This window comes from Phycodurus eques, chromosome 4 (genome assembly GCF_024500275.1).
Source record: "Phycodurus eques isolate BA_2022a chromosome 4, UOR_Pequ_1.1, whole genome shotgun sequence".
Classification (NCBI taxonomy): domain Eukaryota; kingdom Metazoa; phylum Chordata; class Actinopteri; order Syngnathiformes; family Syngnathidae; genus Phycodurus; species Phycodurus eques.
Genome location: NC_084528.1, coordinates 25,376,384 through 25,402,662, shown reverse-complemented (window position 1 = coordinate 25,402,662; position 26,279 = coordinate 25,376,384). Strand labels below are relative to the sequence as shown.

At 39.0% G+C, this 26,279-nt stretch overlaps 2 protein-coding genes across 2 annotated transcripts in view; one reads left to right on the top strand and one right to left on the bottom strand.

Annotated features, from left to right (window-relative positions):
• Positions 1-4,109: 4,109 nt before the first annotated feature.
• On the bottom strand, positions 4,110-8,941 carry arl4aa (ADP-ribosylation factor-like 4aa). Its single transcript, XM_061674805.1, has 2 exons — positions 8,749-8,941; positions 4,110-6,936 (listed from the first exon to the last, which is right to left on the bottom strand). The coding sequence occupies exon 2, from the start codon at positions 6,839-6,841 to the stop codon at positions 6,239-6,241; it is 603 nt and encodes a 200-aa protein (XP_061530789.1). The 5' UTR covers positions 6,842-6,936; positions 8,749-8,941; the 3' UTR covers positions 4,110-6,238.
• An 8,252-nt stretch (positions 8,942-17,193) lies between these two features.
• Positions 17,194-26,279, top strand: part of vwde (von Willebrand factor D and EGF domains) — a 29,231-nt gene continuing 20,145 nt past the window's right edge. The window contains exons 1-7 of the mRNA XM_061675481.1: positions 17,194-17,353; positions 18,878-19,068; positions 21,335-21,566; positions 21,901-21,978; positions 23,174-23,424; positions 23,497-23,586; positions 24,562-24,715. Coding sequence (XP_061531465.1) covers positions 17,194-17,353; positions 18,878-19,068; positions 21,335-21,566; positions 21,901-21,978; positions 23,174-23,424; positions 23,497-23,586; positions 24,562-24,715 — 1,156 coding nt within the window. The remainder of the gene's footprint in view (positions 17,354-18,877; positions 19,069-21,334; positions 21,567-21,900; positions 21,979-23,173; positions 23,425-23,496; positions 23,587-24,561; positions 24,716-26,279) is intronic.

The following is a 26,279-nucleotide window of genomic DNA, read 5'->3' as shown; positions in this document are numbered from 1 at the left end:
TCCCGTTCACAAACGAATAAACTCTCGCTTGCTCTCCAAAGAGCTGAGGGGAAGAAAAATAAATTCCCGCCGTGATAATCTCGCATAGTAAGTAGACTGAGGCAGCATGCACGCATTCAAAAATTCACTCCAAAAATTACATATTAATATTCGGAGATGCATGTTGAGAGTAGCAGTCAAAAGTATTGAGACACTTCCCCATGCTACTGCCGTAGCTCTAATCATGTATCACTATATAAAGGTATGTACTGTATGTATGAATTTGGGTATTTATGTCCATACAATCCACTTTATCTAATTAAACAAACATTTGTACAAATAAACACACTACTTAAAAAAACACTTTGTAATATGAATAAATTAACGCTCTTGGCTGCTATTAAAGGAAATACAATATCAGGGATTATGTCCCCCCCACCCCATAAAACACAGATGTGCATCAAATAAACAACTGATACTCTCTACAGTTGAGTAAATAAATGCTCCTAGCCACTATTTAAGGAAATAAGTCATTTATGAAAGCGGAACACACATATACAGTTTGTTCCTCTGGGTAATAACTAAGTGACTCACTAATAAAACCATAATTTGTATAAACAAAGGCCTCCTCTCAAATTGACACCTCATTTCAAATAAATGCCCGGTACTCTTTACAGCCGTGTAAATAAACACCTGCAGATATTATTTGAGTAAATACAGTATTTATAAAAGGAAAACATAGGGCAATATGTTTATTTTCCCCCCAGTTAATAATGAATTAATTAACCAATAAAACAAGCATTTGTACAAATGAAGGCCTCTTCTCAAATTTACACCTTAGTTCAAATAAACTCTCCGCAGTTTAGTAACTAAACTCTGCTGAGGAAATATGGCATTTATGAAACACATAACATGCAGCAAGAATGTTTATTGTACAGGGAAATAAGATATGTTTTTAATAAAGCCCAATCATACTTCCAATAAATGGCTAGCACTCTTTAAACCCGGCGACTACTTGAGGAAATGGTGTCGTTATGGAAGGAGAACATGTGTCAAGATTGTTTTTTGCTCAGGCTAGTAACAAATTAACTCATTAAGAATCATTTGCACAAATAAGTCTCCTCTCAAATGAACGCTTCACTTCAAATAAACTAAGCAGTAGTTATTATCACTACTCTACTCAGAAAGTAGGCTATTTACAAAAGCAAAGCATACAGAAGAATTTTAGTGCTGTCCCAACTCTGAGATAAGAGCTAATTTATTAAAAACAAAATGCAGCCCTACTTCAAATAAAAACCTGCTCTTCTATGCAGTTGAGTATAAAGGAGTTATTCGCTTGTAACTTGTGATTTTAGTGCGAGTCTAAAGCAGACAATGAACCGCAATCTCGCTGCAGGCAGAGTGCAGCCTCGTATAAAAAGCAATAATGGAAATTCCTGCACGGATGAGCGGATTTTTGGAGGGCTTTTTTTTATTTATTTATTTTAATTTAATTGTTTATTTTTTTTAAATGGACAGCCTGTGGACAGGAGGCAAATTCACGTAGGATGGAGTTCATGTCACACAGAGATGGGAAACATGATCGACAACTTCAAGCAGGAAAAAAGTGTGAGCTGACCCTTTCCCCCCCCCACTCTTTTCCAGTTAGAGAGCAGACGAGCCACCTGCGCTTCACAAAGACGGCATTCATCGGAAAACGGGAGATGAGCCGGAGAAGTCTCCTGGCTTCCGCTCGCTGTGATTGGTCAGGTGAAACACCAACGACGGCACGGAGGATAAAACTTCAGAGACCAATCGGTTCAGAATCGCTGCAAAGTGTGACTCAAGAGTGGCACAAAACGTGTTCATATTCACAGTTGACCCTTTCACATAGCGTAAAATAACATTTTCCGCACTCTGGCCTCTGATACTACCTCCAAAGAAGGCCAATTTGCATTACACAAGTGTGCTTGAGATACTGTGCGAGTGACCCGACTTAGGCCTGGTACACACATAAAGATAATAGAGTTGTTTTTGTCCCTGATTTTTCTCCTTCCCGACCAAGGCAGACAAAGGTCAGACTATTTAAATCAACCATATAGCTTCAGCGGAGTGATTTTATTTCAATGCTCACAAACAATTCAAAACACCATTGAAGGGCGCAGGAATAGCATCTATGTGGTGGTGCTATAATCTTTTAAGCAAAGGACATTTGAACATAAACAGTGGAGCAAAACATGCAGACAGACAATCTAAAAATACTCGCAGGCATATATTCTTATATCCCTTGTGAAAAACGACTAATATTATTACATTTTACACAACATCCCAACTTCATTGGAATTGGGGTTTGTAAAGGAGATCATATCAATATTTAATCTCCCACTGATTAACCTTCCTGAGACTCCAGTGTTAATTAGGTCTCTATTTTTAAATTCCTGTAGCATTTCAAGCCTTCTTCCACGTGCAGAGCGCAACATCAAGGTCACAATATTAAAATGGAGACGATTTTTTACAGCCGGCTTGTTTTGATGTCGCTTCATCACCGGACCAGCTGCTGCTGGGACTCTTAACCCGTTAACCGTGTTTGTAAAGAGAGCTCGGGGAAGCCCCCCTCCCATCCCGAATCCCCCCCCTCTGGCTCGCAGCTCCTGCCCAAGCTTGTCCTACCGGCTTCGGGCTGCCCCCGACCGCATTGCAGAGCCTTGGAGGAAGGAGATAATTGTTAACCCTCTGCAAGGTTGAGCGTGCCTAACAACACTCAGGTGCTTTTTGTTCATGTCGGAACACTTCAACCCTTGTCTGCAGCTGTGACGTAATGAGAGGTGGAAAGGTTCTTACACTCTGTACTTAAAGTAGAAATCCAGATACTATGTGTGTTTAAAACAAAAAAACAAAAAAAAAACTGGTAAAGGTAGGTCAGGTTTAATGCCTGTATTTCAGGCAAAGCAAAAAAAAAAAAAAAAAAAAAAGTGCTGTCTGAAATGTAATTATGTACAAAAGTAATTCATCAATTATCTATAATACAGCGGTGGTGCTTTGATTTACGGTTTTAATTTTTTGAACTCTCCTACATCAAATAAATGTTCCTCATTGAAAAGAATTGAAGTGTCATTATTCCGCTTAGGCCTCCTAAAAAACACAAAAATCTACTTACGTACAGTTGTAAGTGTTAATACTTTGTTACTTCCCACCACTGGATGTACTTAAGTGACGTGACTGCAACCAAGCATGAAAAGCAACTAGTGAACTCCCTTGTCACATTTTTAAATGTCGCCTTTCAAACGCAGTGTGTGTCAATGTGATGACAGGTTTCTGGTTCTTACCGTGTCTTGCCACTAGAAGGAGTGCAGCTCCAAGCACCACATTGCAGATGGTTAGTAACATGTCCAGGCAAACACAGGTATTTACATCATGTGGTTGTTTCTTTGCATTTTTTGGCCTTTTGTTTACTTTAACGAACTGAAAGGTTCACAACGATAAAACCCCATTACCAGCATTTCCACGTAACTGGCAAAATCTGACTTTTTTTAGTGCCCCTTTTCATTGCGTTTTAAAGGTCACATATAAAATTAGCTTTTTAATAGCTTGTATACAAATATTTTGGTCTCTGGAATGCCTGTTAATCTCGTTTTCTTTTTAGCTCTTCAGCGTTTTTGCCGACTTGTATTGTAAAAGTGAGGCTAATTTACATAATCCCCCTCCACCCACACACACACACACACAGTTTCTCCACCCATTACTTGCCAGCGAGGCTGAGTGAAGTTCGACTATTTTCAAGCACCAACCAGACTACATTGTCTGAAGCACCATCTTGTCAAAGCCAAACGCTGGAGAGCCACAGTGTCGCTGGATGTCCAAATTAGCATAAGCCAAGCGCAAGATTCAAGTACTGCGCCGCTTATCAGAAGCTAACACCGATAGTTAGCGTCTCTAAGAGACTTGCATGTACTTGATTGTTTGGCAAACTTGTCGATGTGGTGGTGGTGGTTATGAATTGTCGACTAATCAGCACACAGAATTGTGTTTAGCTCTGTCCCACCACTTTTTTTAAGAACCAAAAGGTAGCTCAAGCGAAAGGGTGATTAGAATGTGTTACCCTTTACAATGGCAATGCAATAAAATACTGAACTGAAGCACAATGGTTAGAGTGGTAGGTAGGTTTTTATTTATAAAAAAAAATTATAAAAAAATGCTCAGGACAACCGGCTCAAAGAGGAATCTGTCCAAACCAGTTCAAATAATGCATATTTTAAAAAAGTCGATCTAATAAACTGTAAACGCAAGGAGAAGTGATCATCTAAAGTGCTTCAGGTGGAAGATAGAAGAGAGCAACCAAACTAATAAATGCACAATAATAATACTTTGCTTTCACATGTAGAAAGTCTATGAAGTGTAAAATAAAATAGTGATGAGTTAGCATACAAAAAGTTAAAATTTCCTTGATGTTCTAACCAGTCTAGTTATTTTATTTAAAATATCATTTTTTGTTTTTGGTAAGAATACAACAACCGTTGGCAATTTCAATCACATCTTGTACCACTCTTCCAGACCTCAAACCTTCTGTACATTAAATCACTTCTTCAAACCCTCACTTGTCTAGAACTTTCTCTTCGTCATACTTTGTTCCTTTATACATCACTTCCTGATCCACAAACATGATCACATGACTGAAGGCTGTGTTCACAATTGGGAGTTGGCTACTATTTTGCTGTTGTTTTAATGCCGGTCCATGTAGGGTGAACAGAACCGCACCAGAGTTAATTTGTACTGTAAGTTCACCCAAAACAACCTCTTCAAGCAGTCTCGGTTCGGATGATGGTGTTCCTACTTGATCGGTCTCCATTTGCTTGTCCGGATGATACCATCTACACAAAATAAATCGCACGAGCAGAGCAATTGCACCTCTGGTGAGTTTGTTTTAGTACTCTGGTCAGGACCAAAGACATATTTGGTCCGGTTCTTTGTGTCCTTTTGGCCCTTGTAAGCATTCAAACTTGAGCTCAAGTGAACCAAACCGCACTAGAGTTCACTTGCAAGGGGCTCGAGTCCACCTTTTCAAGCGGTCTCAGTCAGCTTGTTTGGTCCGCAACAGAGTTCAGATAGCATAAACACATAACCAAATGAACTGCACGAGTAGAGGAACGACACCAGTTTGTTTTAACCAAACCAAACCAGACCAGACCAAAATGATACATGGTGCGCATATTTGGTCCGGTTAGCTTTGCTGGGATTTTCATCATCGGACAAAGTTTGAAGTTCATGCTTTAGCTGAAGTGCACTGAATCGCATTGGAGTTCGCTAGCAAGCAGATCAATTCCACCTCTTAAGTAATTTTGGACCACGAGACTGTTCAGATGATGGAGTTTACAATTGACCAAACAAACAGCACTAGCAGAGCAATCAAACCAGAGTTTGTTTTAATAAAACAAATGAGACCAAAGTGGTCCTGACCAAAAGATAGGGTACATTTGGTCCGGTTCTTTGGTCCGTGTAGCTTTGACACTTGAGCGCAAGTGAACAGAACCGGATCAGAGTTTACTTGCAAGCTAGGCTGAGACCACCTCTTCAAGCTGTCTCAGTCTGCTTGTTTGGTTCGTGGTAAAATCCTTCACACTTTGACCAAACAAACCACTTCAGCCGAGTAATTGCTCCAGAGTTCACTTAAAGCAAACAAAGTGTGCGAACGCAGAGGAACTGCATTTTGATCTGTACCAAAAAAATACATGAAGTGCAATTTTGGTCTGGTTCGCCACATCTTCCCACTGGTATTTTCATCATTTGACTAAATGTATCATTAACACTTAAACCGAACCACATCAGAGTTCTTTTGCAAGTGGGCTGAGACCAATTTCTCAAAAAGTCTCAGTCCACTAATGTTCAACTGCAAACAGATCGAGACCAAGTCTTCAAGCGGTCTCGGGCTGCCTGTTTGGTCTATGTAGCAAATCATACTTGAGCGGCAATTAACCAAAACGCACTTGCGAGAAGACCGAGACCAAGTCTTCAAGCAGCCTCAGTCCGGGTGATCAAGTTCCAACTTGACCACACCTAATGAGTTTTAACACAGTCTTTGTGTGGTCTAGGTGAGCTTGTCTGTTGCACACCATGGTTTACATTGCCCAAACGAACCGCACTACGAAAGATCGCACCAGAGTTCGTTTTTAAACCTGACAAGTGTGAACACAGCCTGACAAACTTTTAAGCTCAGAGAACTGAGACAACAATGTAGACTGCTGGATTTGACTCCAGACACTCCTTTATCCGTAACTCACAGTCTTTATCGCTTCTTCCTCTGCTGCCGGATCACCTTTCTGTGCTTCAAGATGAGATCATAGAGTCGGTCTAGGCCCTCCCTGAGTCCATCCCCGATGATGGCGCAAGCGGGCTGCAGGTGCCACGGCGTTGCCGGGCTTAGCTCCTTCAGTGCAAGTAGCTTCTCGATCTCCAGCAGCCCCAGGGAGTGCCTCAGGTCCTGCTTGTTGGCCACCACCAATAGGGGCACGCCCTGGTTCTCCGAGGTCTTGGCGATCTTGTGGAGCTCCGTCTTCGCCTCCTCCATGCGCTCACTGTCCACAGAGTCCACCACAAAAATGATACCATCCGTGCAACGAGTGTAGGACTTCCACAGTGGCCGCAGCTTCTCCTGGCCACCCACGTCCCAAAATTGGAAGGTCACGGTGCGGTGACCGCCCAAGGACACCCGCACCCGCTCAGTGTTGAAGCCCTTGGTGGGCACTGTGTTGACAAACTCGTTGAACTGCAGCCTGTACAGCACGGTGGTCTTGCCAGCTGAGTCCAGTCCGAGGATGGCGATGTGGAAGGACTGGAAGAAGGGGATGCTCGCCAGGAAGCTAGGTTGTTCCGAGAAGCCATTCCCCATCTTTCCTCATGGGGAAGGGCCAGCACGATTCAAGCCAACTTTCACAGGCTAATCCTCAGTGTAATTTTATTATCCAAAATGGCTGCAGCAAGAACCTGCAAGTACATTTAAGGTTATTTGTTTTATTAAACACAGTCTTAGTGGTAAAGTGTTACAATAATTAAATGGTAAATGCATTGCACTTATATAGTGCTTTAACTACACCATCACATTGCCCGAAGTGCTTTACAGATGCTCACACATTTACCATCTGTCGTCATCTACCTAGTTCCGAGAATATGTCTGTGAGCAAGCCAGTGTGAATGACATCACATTTACACTATTTACACAATACATGTAGTTTCTCTGCCCATGACTTGGCAGGTAGGCGGGGGTTAAGATACTCCGCTTTCAAGCAACGGCTGAACTACACTGAAGCAATACCGTGTCAAAGCCAAAAGCTAAGCTAACGGGACCCCTGGACGAGCCTGGAAAATGTGTTGCAGTTCTTAATCCATGGGGTATTTCGCTGTAAGTCTGTCACATACGTTTTTGGGGGGACATATGGAAAATTGACTTATGAATAGCTTATATATAAATAGTTGGGTCTCTGAAGTGCCTGCCCACCCATCAAGTTTGAAATTAAACTACCAAATAAAAGTTTTGTTACCTACCCATTTCATAAAATGTGTCCGTCAATGATCCGTTCATAATTTCGCCAAATTGTAACAATTTGACTATTCTAAATACTGCTCCCACACTCAATTTCTCTGCTCATGACTGGGCAGCCAGGCTGGAAGAAAAATCCACCATTTTAGGCGACGGACAGACTACACATAACTTCTAGCATGTCAAAGCCAAAAGCTAAGCAGAGTTGCAATGTTGTTGGTTGTGCAAATTATCTTACAAAATAGTAGATGAGTTTACTTTGTGTGGGTTGCCCACGCTTTGCAATTGATGCTTGACATTGGCCCCACAGTAGAGGGGGCAGGGTGAGCTGTGGCTCATTTGCATGGGGCAGAACTGCCCCCGCAAAACAGACAATTTCAGTGAGGCTCAAATAAAAGAGGGTGAAAATTATGAAATGTGACAACACATTTTTTTGCAACACTCGATCCAAATGAAAAGGAAATTGTTTGGATTGGTTCCCAGTTATGCTGCTCAGTTTAAGTGAAACCAGTTTGACATCATTTACTGAACTTTTGTGAGTCTTCCCGGTAAACTAACCCTAATCCCTAACTGATCCGGACCTATTCATTCCAATTTGCATTTGCATTACCAATATAAAACTTTATTACTCCTAATGCATCAGGCAATTAGCTAATAATTTGATTCAAAAAACATTTCGGTGTCTTTTTTCCCCCTTTACAATTGTTGGGAAAATATATGATTTGGATATGACATTTAAAGTACCATCTTAAAATATAACCGGTGACAGGTAATCACCACCATCTTTGACATAATAAAGCCTTGGTGGAGCACTATACTAACTAAACATTATGTCCGTTAAAAGACAGCAAAGGCAGTATTATGCAACACTGCTTTACAAAAGTGTGTAAACATGATCCAAACTACCATTAGACACTTATCATGCGCATAGAAGCATTGCCACCGTGTCAAAATGCAATTAAACAGACACTTAAATTTTGCCACCATATTTTTAGTAAATCTCTAACATAAATAATTTATCCTAAACCATTGAATTCAGTGTGTAGTGCATTTCCTCTGTCGCGTTTTTAATAAATACATGTATAGTTTGAGGTAGTGCTATGATGCATGCCTGCAGTAGAGCTTAACCTAACACGTAAACCTTTTTTAATGACAGAGGGGGAACACTGCACACAATGGAGTTTTTATTTCATTTAATTCTATATATATATTTTTATTTATTTATTTTTTATTTAAATGGAACATAGGTTATAACCTACCAGTCTGAGCCCTCCGTAGCGCGAATATCCGTCACTTTTCCGGAGCTCAAAAGGCGTCTTCCGCCGTGAAAAGATGAATAATGTCGTATTTCCACCTCCCCGGTGAGACTGAAGAGAACACGCCGCTCGTGAGTGCTCGGAGCTCGGCGTAGATCACACTGACGAAGCTTAGGCTCCGCAGAGCGAGTAAACGCCCATATTGACTCCGCCACCGCACGCGATTGGCTTATTTGCGCTGATGTCTGCCCACTGATTGGGTCACCGCGGCTGTCAATCAGCACTACGCCCGGGAACGTGGATCACCTGTTGCAGTCCTGGCGTACGCCGCCTCTGTCGTCTAAACTTGTTTTTATCAATATTTAAATCTGTTGAGTCACAACTTGCATCTCGTTATTGTGTTTGGCGATTCAACTCTTTCAAAGATAATAGAGATAACCATTGTCCCCAGAGCTATCTTTGACGTGTTACTATCGCGGTTTGTGTATATTAGCCTCATCGTGTTCGAAAGCCATGGCACGTTCCACAAAATGATAGACGAAGTTTTTATTATGTCATAAAATAACAGTTCGTTTCAATACGCCCTTTCTGATACGACCGATTACACTCCAACCGTACAATTGAAACGGGCGAATTAATACTGTAAACAAAGGAAAAGGAACATATTAGACTGAGTGTGCGTTGACAACGCTCATGGGAACAGTTAGCTTATCTTGCTAGTTTAGCAACAGATTTACGTGTGTTTGTGCGCATGCGTGCGCGCTCCCAGCATGCCCACTCCCTTCCGGGTATTTGCGTTTAAAATGATTGGTCGACAAGCAGGAAGTAATTGCAACTCATGGCTTGACAGCCCCTCCACCCGATTGATGGCCATTGTAAGTACTACCACTGACTCAAACTGTATAGTTATTTTCCGTTTTCTGACATTGATTGAACTAGATTTATGTCAATGGTAAATCAAAATATTGTATTAAATATATAGAATAAATGGATGATGTAAAATGAAACAAGAGAAACAAGTGGCAGCCGTAAAAGTCAGGGGGCTTCATGCAGTGCTTGATCTGTTTGATTTTATATTTAGCGTGTGACTACTTGTACACATGCTCACAGATGGTGCGTTGATATCTTGCAAATATTCGACACATGCTTCCAGCACGGGCGTGTTTATCATTTTCTTAGGGTGTGGGGGGGGTCAAATGAGCAGCTGTCCACGCAGCAGTAGATCTTGTGGTCAAGTTTGACCCGCTGGCCTGCTGCATTCATCATAGCACTTAAATGACATCTAAACATATCACTTGAAGTCCGTGATTGCAGCTGACATTCTGCATTGCGTAATACAAAGGAGTATTAGCACCTTGCTGCATGAGGGGGAGGGGGGGGCAAATGCCATACAGAAAAAAGTCACATTTTCTCACAGAACAATAGTCATAATGTTATGGGAATAAATTCATATTTTGGAGAAAAAAGTGACAAAAATTTTTTTTGTAGTCGGTGGCCAACTGGTTCGAGCGTCAGCCTCACAGTTCTGAGGACCCGCGTTCGATCCCCGGCCCCGCCTGTGTGGAGTTTGCATGTTCTCCCCGTGCCTCCGTGGGTTTTCTCCGGGCACTCCGGTTTCCTCCCACATCCCAAAAACATGCATTCATTGGAGACTCTAAATTGCCCGTAGGCGTGACTGTGAGTGTGAATGGTTGTTTGTTTGTTTGTTTGTGCCCTGCGATTGGCTGGCAACCAGTTCAGGGTGTACCCCGCCTCCTGCCCGATGACAGCTGGGATAGGCTCCAGCACGCCCGCGACCCCTGTGAGGAGAAGCGGCTCAGAAAATGGATGGATGGATGGATATTATCGTTTTCTAAATAAATATTTTTCTTGAAATAAGATAACTTTTTTCTTGATTTTAAATGTTTTTATTTTTTTCATAAGAATCAAAACCAATGTATTTTTAAAAGAAATAATTTCACATTTGTCTTTTAAAAATACATTATTCCCACAAGATTATTTTTCTCAAAATGAACATTTGAACCACACTCATATTTCACTGATAAAAACACACCTTTTTTAAAAAGTTTTTCCCCAGTATTTCAACTTTATTCTCATAAGGTTATGACTGTTTTCCCTAACAAAAAATACTATTGTTTTCTTACAAAAATACAACTATTCTTTTAAGATGCAGATTTTTTTTTTATTGAATAAAATATTTTAAAAAATGACAATTTGCATAAAATGATCTTTTGTTGAACAATTTGAGTTGATTCTCATGACTTTTTCTCTTTAAAAATACTTTTTTCCTCCACAAAAAATACTTTAGACTCATAAGATTACAACTTTATACTCGTAGTATAACTAAAGATTATATTTATAAATAATATCGTAATAATAATATATACATTATATCAATAATTTAAAAAAAAGTATGTTTTGACAAAATGTGTAGAATGCTTCCTTGCAAAACAGGAAGAAAGTGACACTGGCTAGAAAACACGACTAGGGTTAACCAATAATCCACACAACTGAAAGAAGTATTTCATCATGGCTCGAGCAGAGTCCATCTTGTGCATAGGTGTCCAACTCAAGGCCCGGGGGCCAGATGCGGCCCGCCACATCATTTTATGTGGCCCGCGAAAGCAAATCATGCTCGTCAACTTCTGTGATTTCTGCTAAAATCTGTACACAGATTCCAAATTGTCATAATAATAAACAATAATGTTGAGATATTGCATTTTTCTGCTACCAAACCCTTCTTATACAGTAACTTAAACAATACTTGAACAAACTATTATCCTTGTCTTCTGATTTCAAAACTAGTTATCCCTCAATTTGTCGTGTAATGGTGATAATATGATTTTCTAATTAAACATTTCACTGTTCTAACGGCCTTCTGAGGGAAATCATAACTACAATGCGGCCCGAGACAAAAATGAGTTTGACACCCCTGAATACTAGTGGGACGTGTCCATGTCTAAGAAGTTCTTCGTCCAGCTGATGTGAAGGTTGACACACCCATCTTGTGGTCAAAATGAACACTACAAGCTGCTAAATCCACAGGTGGCAAAAGTAGGCTACTCACACTGTACTTAAGTACTGTAGAAGTACAGATACAAGTGTAAAAGAAAGACGTACACATTTACTTAAATTAACGTGAATAAAAGTACAGGCAAAGTATAAAAGCAACTCTAGTAATGAATGAATAAAATGAGATATGATTTCAAACTTCATGGTACAGTGAGACCGTGAAAAGTGAACAGTCATATAGCCGGGGATGACTGTACACACTCGGTCTATTTCTCTCAAATATTGTTCACAAAGCTGACTAAAGTTTTATTACTGAGCACTCCTCCTTTGCCAAGATGGTGATTAGACGGCACGATTATTGCACATGTGTGCCTTAGATTGCCCAAAAGAAAAGGCTACTGTAAAATGTGCAGTTTTAGCATCTGGTGTGACAACCAGTGATCATCACCTCTTGTTGCAGCGTGACAATGCATCTGTACACAACTCAGCAACGCTGCAAACAAACTTTTTGAACAAAAAAAGATGTTACTATTTTATCATGACACATAATGGACAATCATTGCAGCGGTGGGAAATGCACTTCGTTACTGTACTTATTAAGTCGATTATTATTATTATTAGACGTTTCCGCTTGGCAACACCCCATGCCTACATGATCCTTTCAAGGGTGAAAGCACTGAGTGCAATGCCTCAATAATGCCGATAGATGGCAGCACCTAATAGAGTTATTATAAGTAGGTCGTTTCAGTCAGCAATTTTAAATCGTAACGTGCTACGACAGACAACATTGAACACTCCATTATGGTGGGGATGCTTGGAATTTTTGTCAAATAGCTTTGGACATTTTTTTTGTGGAAATGTCCATTTGTGTAAGAATTGTCACCTTCTATGAGATTCCCCCCCACCCCCCATTTTTTTGTCCCATCTATATAGAATATGTCTGTTATGTGTGTGTGATTTATTTATTTATTTATTTTTTGCAGCATGTTTGTCAAATTTGGTGGGTAATTTGTGTCCATATTTGTGTTCCCCCCTAGTTTTTGTGGGGGCATGTACGTATGTATGTAATATGTACATTTTTATGGGGATTTTTGTTGAATTTTGTGGTTATTGTTCATCAATTTTTGTGATGTTTTTCTTGGGGGGGGGGGGGGGGTGAATTCTCGTCCATTTTTACATGAATGTTGGTCCATTTATGTCGAGGATGGTTTGTCCAATATAGTGGATTTAAAGAAAAAAAATCATTCTGGATATTTGTGTAAATTTTAATAAGAATTCGTCTATTTTTTTTGTAGGGAATTTTGCTGATTTAGGGCATTTTTTGTCCTTTAGTGTGAGAAATATTTATGATATTTGCGGAAAACTTTTGCAAGATTTTTGTGGTCCATTTTTTGTGGGGATTTTTGTTCTTTGTGGGAAATGTAAATTTTTGTGGGGATTTTTTTGGGTCCTTTTTACGGGAATTATTATGGGATTTTGTGGTACAGTTTTGTAGGATTTTAGTGGTCCATTTTCATGGGGATTTTTGTTCCTTGTTGGAAATACACATTTTTGTGGGTAATTTTTGTCCAGTTTTGTGAGGAATATTGGTCCATTTTTGGGGGGATTTTTAGTCTCCATTTTTGTGGAAATTTATGTCACATTTTCATGGGAATTTGTGTCCATTTCCGTGTGAAAGTTTGAGGTCTGTTCGGCCTTAGTAGAGGCCTGCAATTGTCTTTCAACTAGACGACTCCATTAGAAGTGAGCACTTTCAGTTGAACTTTGTCTCGTCAGTCCATTTTGTCGGCTGAAGACCAAGTGTTGAAATGTAATGGCAGAGTCCAAGTCGGTAAAACACGCAAGCGAGCGCTGGATAACCGCACTGCAACTACCTGTGCAGATCGCTCAAGTTGACAGTGCGGCAACACCAAGGTGCCTGATTGTCTTGTAGGCCGCGTGAGGAGCGTAAACCCCCTGCGCTCGTAAATCTCATCAGAGCGTCGGCGCGGTGGGCGCCTGGAATAGACATCGGGTTAACCGATTTCTCTCGGCTTTCTTGTGCCTTGCGAGATGCGCAATGTTGCTGCACTTTTCGCTGATTACAATTAGTGGCAAGAGGAATGGCAGCGCTTGGGCGTTCACTTGAGAATGATCTTTTTGAGCCCATTACCACCATTAATGGTATACAATGCAGTGTTGGCTTGTCAATACAATACAATGACCAAGCATTGTCAATTACCATATTACATTCCTTGAAGACAAAAAAAAAAATACAAATATTCCCACTGAAATAAATATATTTTGAAATTCAAATACACCTTGTTTTAGATGAACAGGACAAATAGTATATGGCTAATGAATGAGTAAAGTTGTTATTTTTCATCTCTGTTGTCTGCCTGTGACGCATTTCCGGTCTGCGCGCAGAAATTATAAGATAAAAGATACAACCAAGGTGGGGCGCTTACATTCCAACGCCCTAACTCCCGTACCGCTGCAATTTTAAATGTATACAGTGAGTTTGCTGCATTGGTGAATTAAAATCGTAGAGCAGCCTTTTATAATTTGCGTGTCGTGTAATAACAGTCGAAAAGCTAATTGAATGATGTTAATGATGTTTACATGCTGTTTACATGCTTCATTCTGTGGGAGTTTGTGTCAATGTTTTTATTCATTTAGTGGGAATGTTTTTCCATTTGTATTGGAATTTGGGGGGGGAATTTTGTTTAAATTTTGTGAATTTTGTGGGGGAATTTTTGTTTGGGGAAAATATTTGTGGGCAAGTTTAGGTCCATTTTCATTGTAATCTTTTCCACTTTTCTACGAATTGTTTAGCAATTTTTTTTGTCAATCTATGGGGAATTTTTATTCAGTGTGAATATTTTTTGGGTGTGAGTTTTTGCTGATGCAGCACGTTCTTTTGGGGTAAGTGATTGCAAAGAGAAAGATTTTGAATGCCCTGTTTGTCTTCCCGTAAATATCAGTTAATTGCCTCGGTGACGTGGGTTGGATTTGGACCATTAAGCTTTGATTACTACCTGAGCTTTGAGTAGGCCGACTGTGCTTCTGCTACACTATATGAACCTTAGTGCTGATCAATCTATTTTAACAGCGAGTACAAATTGCGTTATTCAGCTGGAGTCTTCCTGCACTTCATCACGCGAAATAAGCTCAAATTTGAAAGTCACGCACCACAACTCCAAAGCGTTTCCCTCTTCCAAGGAGAACTAGTTCCAGTTCCAATCTGTCAAGTGTGTTGGCACAGAACTACGGAAAAGGCCAGAATTTGATACATGACTCCTACAGTGTCCAAGTACTTGACGAAGACCACTGAGACCCTGAAAAGTGGAGTTAGTTTCAGTTCAATAGACTATATGGACAAAAGTTTTAGGACACATCAGGAAGTGAAATTTGAGGGTTTTTTTTTCTTCTTCCTTCTTTCTTCCACTCTTCTGGGAAGACTCAATACAACACATTGTAGTGTGACTACAAAATGTGGTGGGAATTTTAGATTTTTGTCAATTTGTGACAGGTTTTTTTTATGATTTTGCCTGGCTGTTTTGGCATTCTATGTGTGTGTGCTGGGGGTTAGGGTTGTTCATTATTAAGAGACTTTGTCGGAAGTTTTTTTAGGGACTTTTGGTCCATTTTTCTTTCAGCTATTTTTAAAATTGTTATTGTCCATTTTTTATTCAGAGCAATTGTCTTTTTTGTGTGGTATGCACATTTAATTTAGGAAATTTAGTTTTTTTTCCGGTGAATTTTGGTATTGTGGGATTTTTGGTTTTCAAGGGAATTTTTGCGTGGAATTACTGTATTTGTTTTTGTTATTTTTGTCAATTTTTGCGTGGAATGTACTTGAGTACTTTTGACACCTGATATTTGACAGTAAAATGTATTTTTACTTTTCACCTTTGTACCTACACTCTTAGACATTCCTGTAAATTCTACAGTTACCACATACCTTACAGTAAAAGACTTTAAAGTGATTTTATAGCAATAAACTACAGTTTGCACTGCATCATGCCATTTTGGTTGACATCACACAGGGAGTTATTGTATTTTGCACAAAGCAGAATTGTGAAGCCATGTGGCTGCCCAGCACGCATTGCGCAGTGAAATGTTAAACTGTTGCCGTAATAAAGACTTTAATCATTAATGTTCCTGAATAATAAGGATTAATTGTAACAGTATGTTACTCGTAGTTCATTGAATGTGTGTCTCATTTAACTCTCGCATTACATTAATGTTGCGCGTTGTTTTCATGAAACCCTGACTGTGGGTTGTGTGCGACATCCTGGTCAGTTCAAAGTGAAGCTAACATAAGCGTTACCTGTTGGTTTTTTTTGTTTTTTTAAAAATCAGTTTATTTGAAAGAGGACAATGCAATTTCATAAAACACATGAAATACACATGGTTAAAAAAGCCAGAATTAGCCAGAAGGCTAGAGTTGACTTAACAGATGCATGAAAAGCAAGCGTGTACTTCCCTGTGATTGCTCAATGTGGCCTATACTTCTGCTGCAGCTCCTGTTTACCTTGTGTAGTACTATAATGAATGGAAACATTGACTTGAGACTGTTGCCAGTAAGTTACTGTAATTCAAGTTTACAGTAACTTTTTTTTTTTTTTTTTTACACTTTTACATAAGTACAGCAATTAAATCAGTACTTCTACTGATTCTGATTGTAGCGTGTGGACATCTACTTATAGTGTGAGTACTTTTGCCACCTCCGATAATTAACCGTATATATATATTTTTTTACTTTAGGACATTTCAGTCTGTACTTTTTAAATTTTGTTGACATACAGAAGTTTAACCATTCCTCTACGTTTACCAGTCTTTTTTTCCACACAGGTACCTGTACTTCGGCTTGAGGACAGAGTCTGAGTACTTTTGCCGCTTGTAATAATTAACAGTAAAAACATATTATTACTTTAGTGCGTTTCAGTCTGCATTTCAGTTTGGTGACATACAGAAGTTAAATCAGTACTTCTACTTGTACCAGTGTGTGTGTGTATATATATATATATATATATATATATATATTTTTTTTTTTCCCACATAAGTAAGTACCTGGACTTCTGCTTAAGTACAGAGTCTGAGTACCACCTGTGATAATTGACAATAAAAACTCAATTTTACTTTTATACTTACGTACGGTTCAGTCTGTACCTGTTTTACTTAAAGGAATCAGTACTGCTACGTCTACTATTCGGTATACTTTTGATACTTCCAAGTGTGTGTGTGCGTGTGTGTTTGTTTTCTTCTTCTAATATTTTGGTACTTGTTCGTATTGGCGGCGGTGCGTCTGTGCGTCCACTCCCGCCCCTCCTGGCGCACTGTGCGCGGGGAGCCTGACGCTGCGAGCTCAGCCTGCCTCCAGGTTGCAGTCCTGGGACACTTGAAGCCTGACTCCCACTTCCACTTCCACGCGCGAGCCGAAGAAGCTGCACAATGTGGAGGAGGATGAGGAAGAGGAAGACCGAAGCATTGATCTCCACCGGAACAAGCAGCGTGAGGAGGAGGACGATGAGCTTTGGAATTGGGACGCTTGTCAATTTTGCGGCGTGCGTCACGTTTGCGCTCCCCGGCGACGCAATGCGCGCGCAAACGGGTACGTTTTACACACTTCCTTTGAACCGATCTTCCCCTAAAATTGGGATTATGTGTCAACAATCGGCAGGGAAATATTTCCGGGTGGCAGAAAAGTGATTGACCACCGCTGTCCTGAACTGAAACTGAAAAACAAACAAACACAAGTGAAAGGTGATAGCCATGTCAGCCAGGCTATCAGCTTTCACTTTTGGGTCAATCCTCTGACCATCACTCAGGCCACGTCTTTCATGTTCAGTGCAGATAGTTTGACTGACTTCCGCGGCCTCCTCACGCCTCATATCACCACTGGTGGCGTGCAAACCTCCGGTGCTGCTCGGGCCATAGAGATGTAATTTATAAAAAAAAAAAAAAAAACAACACATTTACAAAAAAATAAAATAAATAAATAAAGTGTCAGCAGGGAGGGGTGTGGATCGATGCCCACACTGGATTTACCCCATTTCCCAGCCACTGCCCTGTTTGCACACCACTAGGAATACTGAGTACAGAATAATGAAATAGTACAGGCGCTTTGATTTAGTTGGTTATGATTGCCAATTTTTTTTTTTTAGGAGAATTTGTCAATTTTGAGTTTATTTATTTTAAACCATCATCATTACAGTTTTTGTGGGAATTTTGCCCATTTGTTGTAGGAAATTTTATTGAGATTCTTTGTCCATATTGTGGGGACTTTTGTTATTTTCTTTGTAGTCATTTCTTGGTGGGATTTTGTTCATTTTATGGGAATTTTGTGGGGGATTGAGTTTTCCATTTTGGAGGGATTTCTCTTTGGCTTTTGTACAATTTTGTGGGATTTCTTTTTCATATTGCCGTGGCCAATTGTGTCTTTTTTTAAAATGGTAACAAATCCTAATCAATTTTTTGTTGGGATTTTGTATCCATTTTAGGGGAATTTTGCAGGGATTCTTTGTTGGGACTTTTTTGGGGGATTTGGGATACATGTGGATTTTTTGGGGATTTCATTTGTGCAATTTGTTAGGGATTTCCTGGTGGATTTTCACATTTTATATTCATATTTGTTATAATTTGATGTCAATTTTCTGGGAATTTTGTAAGGATTTATTGTTGGGATTTTTGTGTTGTGTTTATATATTTTCTGTGGGGAATTTTGTGGGATTTAATTTCTTTCATAACGTTGGGGATTTCTTGGACAATTTTATAATTCTTTTGTAGTAGGAATTGTTTATCATTTTTTGTTGAAATGTAGTGTCCATTTTATACCAATTTTGGGTAATTGTGTTGTGAATTTTGACCACTGTTTGTGGGAAATGTATTATTGTGGGAATTTGTGTCCATTTTGTACAATTTGGGGGGGGATTCTTGTGGGATTTTTTTTTTTTTTTTTTTATGGGGGGTGATTTTATGGGAATATCAGTTTTCATTAGACGTCCTGAAAGAGAGATTCACTTTGAAAAGGTCTGAATATTCAAAAGTAAACATTACCAGATTGGACGGATGCAGGTGTGGCAGATGAGGTTCATCCACGTATCGATCACCACTATTGATTGTTTTCTTCATCCAGCGTTCCCTCCCGAGTGCGCTCCAGGGGGCCACGGGCTCCTGCAGAACCCATACCGCAGCACCACCTTCAGCTCCAGCGGGCTTCTGCAGTCGTCCCTGCGGGATTTCGTCTGTGACCATTCCCTGGCACCCGGCTGGTACCAGTTCCAGATTTTGAACAAACCGGCCAGCATGCCTACCCGTTGTGTGGAGGTAACGTCGCATCTATCTAACTGCAGAGAAGTGGAAATAACTTTTATTGCCCTCTGAATACAAATGTCTTGAGTAAACATCTTGACTCATAACAGTAGGACTAGGAGCATAGTTACATCAGGGAAAAATCATCTGGGCAGACGGTTGTGTGCAGATGTTAATTTTATGATGAAGTTGGAATTTAAGATGAATCAATTCACAGTGATAAGTCAAAGTCACAGTTTCATAGGAAAATTGTTATATTCTGTAAATATTTTCCAAATATTTGTACAAGTACGGGGGCCGACTGGTTAGACCGTCAGCCTTACATTTCTGAGGACCCGGGTTCAATCCCCGGCCCCGCCTGTGTGGAGTTTGCATGTTCTCCCCGTGCCTGCGTGGGTTTTCTCCGGGCACTCCGGTTTCCTCCCACATCCCAAAAACACGCATTAATTGGAGACTCTAAATTGCCCGTAGGTGTGACTGTGATTGTGAATGGTTGTTTGTTTCTATGTGCCCTGCGATTGGCTGGCAACCAGTTCAGGGTGTACCCCGCCTCCTGCCCGATGACAGCTGGGATAGGCTCCGGCACGCCCGCGACCCTCGTGAGGAGAAGCGGCTCAGAAAATGGATGGATGGATGGATGGATGTACAAGAAAGTTTTTTTTTTTTGTAATTTACAAGCAATGTTCGGAAATTATGCGAGAAATGTTTTAAACATTTACAAGATCATTATTTTAACTTTATGAGAAAAAAAAAATATTTTATGAAAAAAATCAGTAATTTTACAATTGTCATCATTTGCAGGTGACATTTTACAAAAAAAAAAAAAAAGATTTTTCAGAGATAAATTCTATAACTTGCAAAGACAAAAATGTCGGCATTCTTGATAAACTGTTCTTGTTTTTTAATATAAAAATATCATAATGTTTATGTTATACAATATGATTACAAGGCAAATGTGAAGAAAAATGCTTTTTAGAGAATTAAAATTAAATATATAAAAAAAGATTTAGAAGTTTACACTTGAAGAAAATTGTTTTGTAAAATGTGATTTTTAAGATTTTTTTTCAATAGAAAAATATAGAAATCAAAATTTGTTTTAATTTTGAAGAATATATATAGCAAATTTACCAGAAAAACTCACAATTTTAGGATTACAAGGAAAAAGTAAAACAAAAAAAAGTTTACTTTTCAGAGAATTAAGATAAAATATGAGAAAAAAAATTGCAATTACAAGGAAAAGCTGCTAATATTAGTTATACTATATGGGAAAAGGTAAATGCCAATAGAATACAATTAAAATATTATTTAAATGTTTCCACTTAATTGGACTCCATAAATCATCTTATTGACACAAGCTATAATTGAACTACCAGTCCATAGTTTTCTACTGGTTCCTGCCTAATGGATGCCAAAATGTAATGTTTTCAACTCTCATGAAACATTTTTACAAACATGGTTGCTTCAGCAGTTGTCATCGTGCGTCTGCACATTTTCTCCAAGGGAAGCTCGTACGTATCTCATTTCGTGCTGTGTCGAGCTGGAAGGGATCCATGCCAGGTGTCAGGTTCCCGACAACTTCCCAGGACTTCCGTGCTCTCTCCTGGGTGGTGACTAAACACTTGAGCGGTTGCACGGATGGAAGGTGGATAGCTGCGTATACATTTAGTAGGTGTCTGACCCTGTGGGGTTGACATATTCCCGTTTGGTGTTATATGGCGTCGCATCAAACTTTGCTGCCTGGCTCCGCCCACACGCATTAACGGAAATAACATTTTGCCGTTTAGCGTCATCCACCTCTTTAGTATACTGTTCTTGGTTCAACTTTGGTAACAAAAATGGACAAAATCTTTAGGCAGAGTTTGTCTTTGAAGTATACCTTGAAAAGGCCAAAATTATCCGACAATGGGCCCTTCAAACCAAAATGGCCTGCACATTATCATTATTATTTCTTGGTCTACTCATGACGGACATGCCTACCAAACTTCAGGTTACAAACTGAAACAGGCTAAATGTTGTTTAACAAGGAATGCTGTAAAAAATAACAAATATTATTGTTTTAACACAGAATTTGCTTAAATATTTTTACAATCAAAATGTGTATTTTAAAGATTTTGTTTTTACATATAAAAGGGGTAGATATTATTTTAACAAGAAAAAAAAAAGGCTTGCCTCCCAAATTTGGGATTTCTACGTCAAACAGGCTTTTGGGGACTGAATTTCAAAACGAACAATTTTTGGAGTTGAGTGTACTTGAATGAACCAATGGGGGTCCTGGTGTCAGGTCAACCACTGCGGGACCCAGGCTCCGGTGTGGCTGTCTCTGGGAGAAGGCGAGTCCCTCCCCGGTCCTCTGGAGGTCCGACACCTGACCGCCTGCGCCGCCTGGCAGTCATTCCCGAGCAGCAGCAAGGAATGCTGTCTGTTCCGCATCCCGGTGTCCGTGCGCAACTGCGGAGACTTCTACGTTTACTTGCTGCAGCCCACTCAGGGATGCATGGGCTACTGTGCACAAGGTATACAGTAGTAGGAGGTGAAAGTAGCACAACACTTTTTCATCAATTAAATTTAATATTATGAGACAAAGTCACAATTTCTACAAGTACTAGGTCGATAATGTCAAAAGTTTTACAATGATTAAAGTTACAATAGAGAGCAAAACAAGTATTTTCCTCTATTAAAATGTCACACTATTCAGAATTGTAGTTAATAATTCTAATTGGATTTGATCAATTTAAAGGTAGTGTTAGCTAGTTGGCTGCCTGGATGAATAGTTACTTCGTATCAACCAAACCAACTGAAATGCCACTATTTCAGAAATTCAAAATTTTCTTGTTTGTCTTATGACAGAAATGGCAGACATGTCATCTGCGACGTCGCTTACCTGCAACCACGGTGAGGTCCACATGGACGGAACGTGTACAACAAGTGAGGACCTTTTGCTTTTTTTCCCCCCCATCCAAACGCAGCTACTGCATTCGGAATTATACATTTGTTCCCTACTTCTTATAGAAACGTTTAGTGGATTTTTGTAGTCCATTATATAGTCCACTATTTAAAAAGCCCTTCTAGTCATCAGGGAGAAGGTAATGAGTGAATGATTCCCGACACAGCCCATGTTTACAACTTGAACCTATCTGCTCATGTTCTGCGGGATGCCAAAACAATGAGTAGATCAGGAATACTCGCTTAATGAGCCTTGCATGAGGTATGTGTCCCCACGTCTGTCGGAGGTCTTGGCGTTTCCATGGCGGCGACGGCTCTCTGCCAGGCTGAGATTCAAGATTGTATGACGCAGCCAATGTTCAAATTTGCATTCAAGAAGTATGAAACTATGGTAGACTCCAATTTAGGGCTGGGCAAAAACATTTATTAACTCGGCTGAGTCGAATTAAAAAAATAAGTTGAAAGAAAATTTCTGCCTCGAAGTGCCGTCGGGACCCCAAAACAATTTCCGCCCAGAACCATGTTTGCGCCGCCACCACCAATGTTTCACACGGACAGTTATTGCAGACGGACACAATGTTGGGTCAATGACAAACTTTGCCAAAAAACGACAAAGGAGCATCTGTGAGTAATTTTTTTTGACCTAAAATGGTAATTGCGAGCACGCTAATGCTAATCGCGATTGCTAATTGTTTAGCATTTTGCTGTCTCAAATTCTGTGCACCAAATTTGTATCATAGACTCAGTACCAACATTTGCAGTTAAGGTTTGAAAGCCATCTGTCATAAATGAGAATAAAATGCATGTTAGTCATAAAAAAATATAGCTGATTTGTTTTTAGCAATAGTGAGGGTGATTATTATTCGATCAATAATCAATAGGAGAATCGAGTCTAAAAAGATTCTATAGTGACAGCCCAACTATAATTTAGACACCTGCGAAAATCAGCGAGATAGAGCGACAATAAAAAATAAATAAATAAAAAATATTGGTTGGATATTTAGTTGGGTGGTTGGTTGGTTCATTAGTTAGATGGTTGTTAATGACTTGGTTATTTCAGTAGTTAGTTGATTAGATGGGCAGTTGGTATGATGTTTGGTTAGTTAGTTAGTACGTGTTACCATAGAAAACAATGTGCCATCATTTGGATCCGTGCACTTTCTTTCTTCTTCTTCAGTGAGATCAGTCAAGGAGCCTGCCGCTCCATCCGTGCCCGTGATCGGCCCCGAGTGGACGGCCAGTGGCGTGTATCTGAAGTGCAGCTTCTCCACCGACTCCACTGACAAATCCGGCGGCTCCCTGGGCCACGTGGTGGCCTGGTCCCGAGCCTCCCCTCAGGGCAACCAGGAGGAGCTCAAGCATGAGACCACCATCCAGACGTGGGCCCTCATTGAGCTGGATGGCTTCAACCTCCGCCTGGGAGACAAGGTCAGGCCTCACTCGCTCTGCTAAAGAAGTCAATAATGTTCATCTTTTTTTGAATGAATATTTTTCCTTCAGATATACTGCTCCGTCTACAGTTTCTTCTTGGACTCTCCGGACATCCGCGGCGCTTCAGTGGAAAGTCAGGAGTTCTTTGCTGGGATTCGGGTACATTCCACTCTCTCTATTTCATTAATATTATACTTTTGAGGGCAGAATTTAGCAGCTATTCGGCACTTTTACTGATGTTCTGACCCTCTAGTGATAAACTAGTCAGGAAAAAAGTTTGACTTTAAAAAAAACAAAAACGTTTTTAATGCATGTTTTTATTCATGTTCTGTATTTATGTATATTCATTTACTTTGTCCATCCATCCATCCATTTTGTGAACCAGTTATCCTCACTAGGGTCGCGGTCATTTACATTGTACATTATAAAATGCATTTTAACTCTCTTTATTTTAGCCTAAGTAACAGAAAAAAATAACATTTTTAAATAGTATAAAAATAGATACAATTTATGTTTTTATGGATATTCATTTATTTCTAAAACAAAATATAGTTAAGTTTCATTTTGTTTTTTTTAAATTTGTATATCATATTTTTACATTGTACTGTATATTTTGTCATTTAAAAAAATATTTTGTTGAATAAAAAATATATTATTTGAAAAAATTTGGATTGCATTATTATTATTGGTCAAAATAATGAATCATATATAATTTCTTTATAAAACAATGAGAAAAATCCAAAATAAAAACATTTTACATAGTACAAAAACATAAAATGTATGTTTTTATGGATTCATTTGTATTAATTTTGTTTAAAAATGATATTATTCATGATTTCATCTTTTAAAACATGTATTAATATAATTACATCATCGCTTGCATAATTGCAGAATCATGAATATATATTTATGAAACAATGAGAAAAATAATATAGAAATAACAAATTTACACGAGATAAAAATATATATAGTTTCCATATTTTCTCGATTTTAGGATTTATTTACATTTATTTATTGTCTCTGTCAATTATTTATGTGTATTCATTTAATTTGAAAATGTTATTTATTTGATGTACTGTATTTCTCAGATTTATTTTCTAAATGTAAATGCATTGTTTTTTGTGCTAAGAGTAGCTGAGACCAGAGGTGAGCGTCATTTCCGAGGACGGGAAGCTGTACGAGCTGATGGTCGAGAGCACCGTTCCTGTCCCGTGTCTGGATGAGTCGTCGTCGTCTTCACAGTCAGGGCAATGCACCCTCTCCTTGACGTTCAGCACTAACAGCCAAGGTGAACACACAAACACTTTGGAGCAAGCACAAGTACCATTATTTCACACATTATTGAAACATTTCACACTGCTTATATATATATTATATATATATATATATATATATACATATATATATATATATATATATACAATATATATATGTATGTATATTATATATATATATATATATATATATATATATATATATATATATATATATATATGTATATGTATGTATGTATTTATATTGCTGTATATATTGTTTGTTTGTATAGTAGTTTATGTATATTTACTGTATTTTCTGCACCATACATATTGAAATAATGGAGAGAAATATCGCAAAATAAAATCATATTAATAAAAATAATATAATGACATAATATAATCAAAATATAATAATATATATTTTGTTTTCCGAGTTAAAACATCTGCGATTGGCTGGCAACCAGTTCAGGGTGACGTATAAATGTGCCGTTTTATAAATGGTTAAAAAAAAACATTTTCAGTATATCCCATATGAAGTATATAGTAATTTAGTTCTTAAATGTTAACTTTTTAATTAATTTTAATTTAATTAGTCTATCATACTTGTTCTGATTGATCACAACATCATCATGTATTTTTAAAAATATTTTTATATTCTTTATTTACAACCACAATTCCAATGAAGTTGGGACGTTGTGTTAAACATAAATAAAAAATAGAATACAACGATTTGCAAATCATGTTCAACCTATATTTAACTGAATACACTACAAAAACAAGATATTTAATGTTCAAACTGATAGACTTTATTGTTTTTAGCAAATAATCTTTAACTTAGAATTATATGGCTGCAACACGTTACAAAAAAGCTGGGACAGGGTCATGTTTACCACTGTGTTACATCACCTTTTCTTTTAACAGCATTCAATAAACACTAATTGTTGAAGCTTTGTTGGTGGAATTCTTTCCCATTCTTGCTTGATGTACAGCTTCAGGTGTTCAACAGTCCGGGGTCTCCGTTGTCGTATTTTACGCTTCATAATGCGCCACACATTTTCAACGGGAGACAGGTCTGGACTGCATGCAGGCCAGTCTCGTACCCGCACTCTTTTACTCCGAAGCCACACTGTTGTAACACATGCAGAATGTGGTTTGGCATTGTCTTACTGAAATAAGCAGGGGCGTCCATGAAAAAGACGTTGCTTGGATGGCAGCATATGTTTCTCCAAAACCTGTATGTACCTTTTAGCATTAATGGTGCCTTCATAGATGTAAGTTACCCATGCCATTGGCACTAACACAGACCCATACCATCACAGATGCTGGCTTTTGAACTTTGCCTCCATAACAGTCCGGATGGTTCTTTTCCTCCTTGGACCGGAGGACACGACGTCCACAATTTCCAAAACCAATTTGAAATGTGGACTCGTCAGACCGCAGAACACTTTTCCACTTTGCATCAGTCCATCTTAGATGAGCTCGGGCCCAGAGAAGCCGGCGGTGTTTCTGGGTGTTGTTGATAAATGTGTTTTGCTTTACATCGTAGAGTTTCAAGTTGCACTTATGGATGTAGCGCCGAACTGTATTTACTGACAT

Excerpts from the sequence above, each read along its gene's own strand:
- arl4aa (XM_061674805.1), bottom strand. The coding sequence starts at position 6,841 with ATGGGGAATGGCTTCTCGGAACAACCTAGCTTCCTGGCGAGCATCCCC.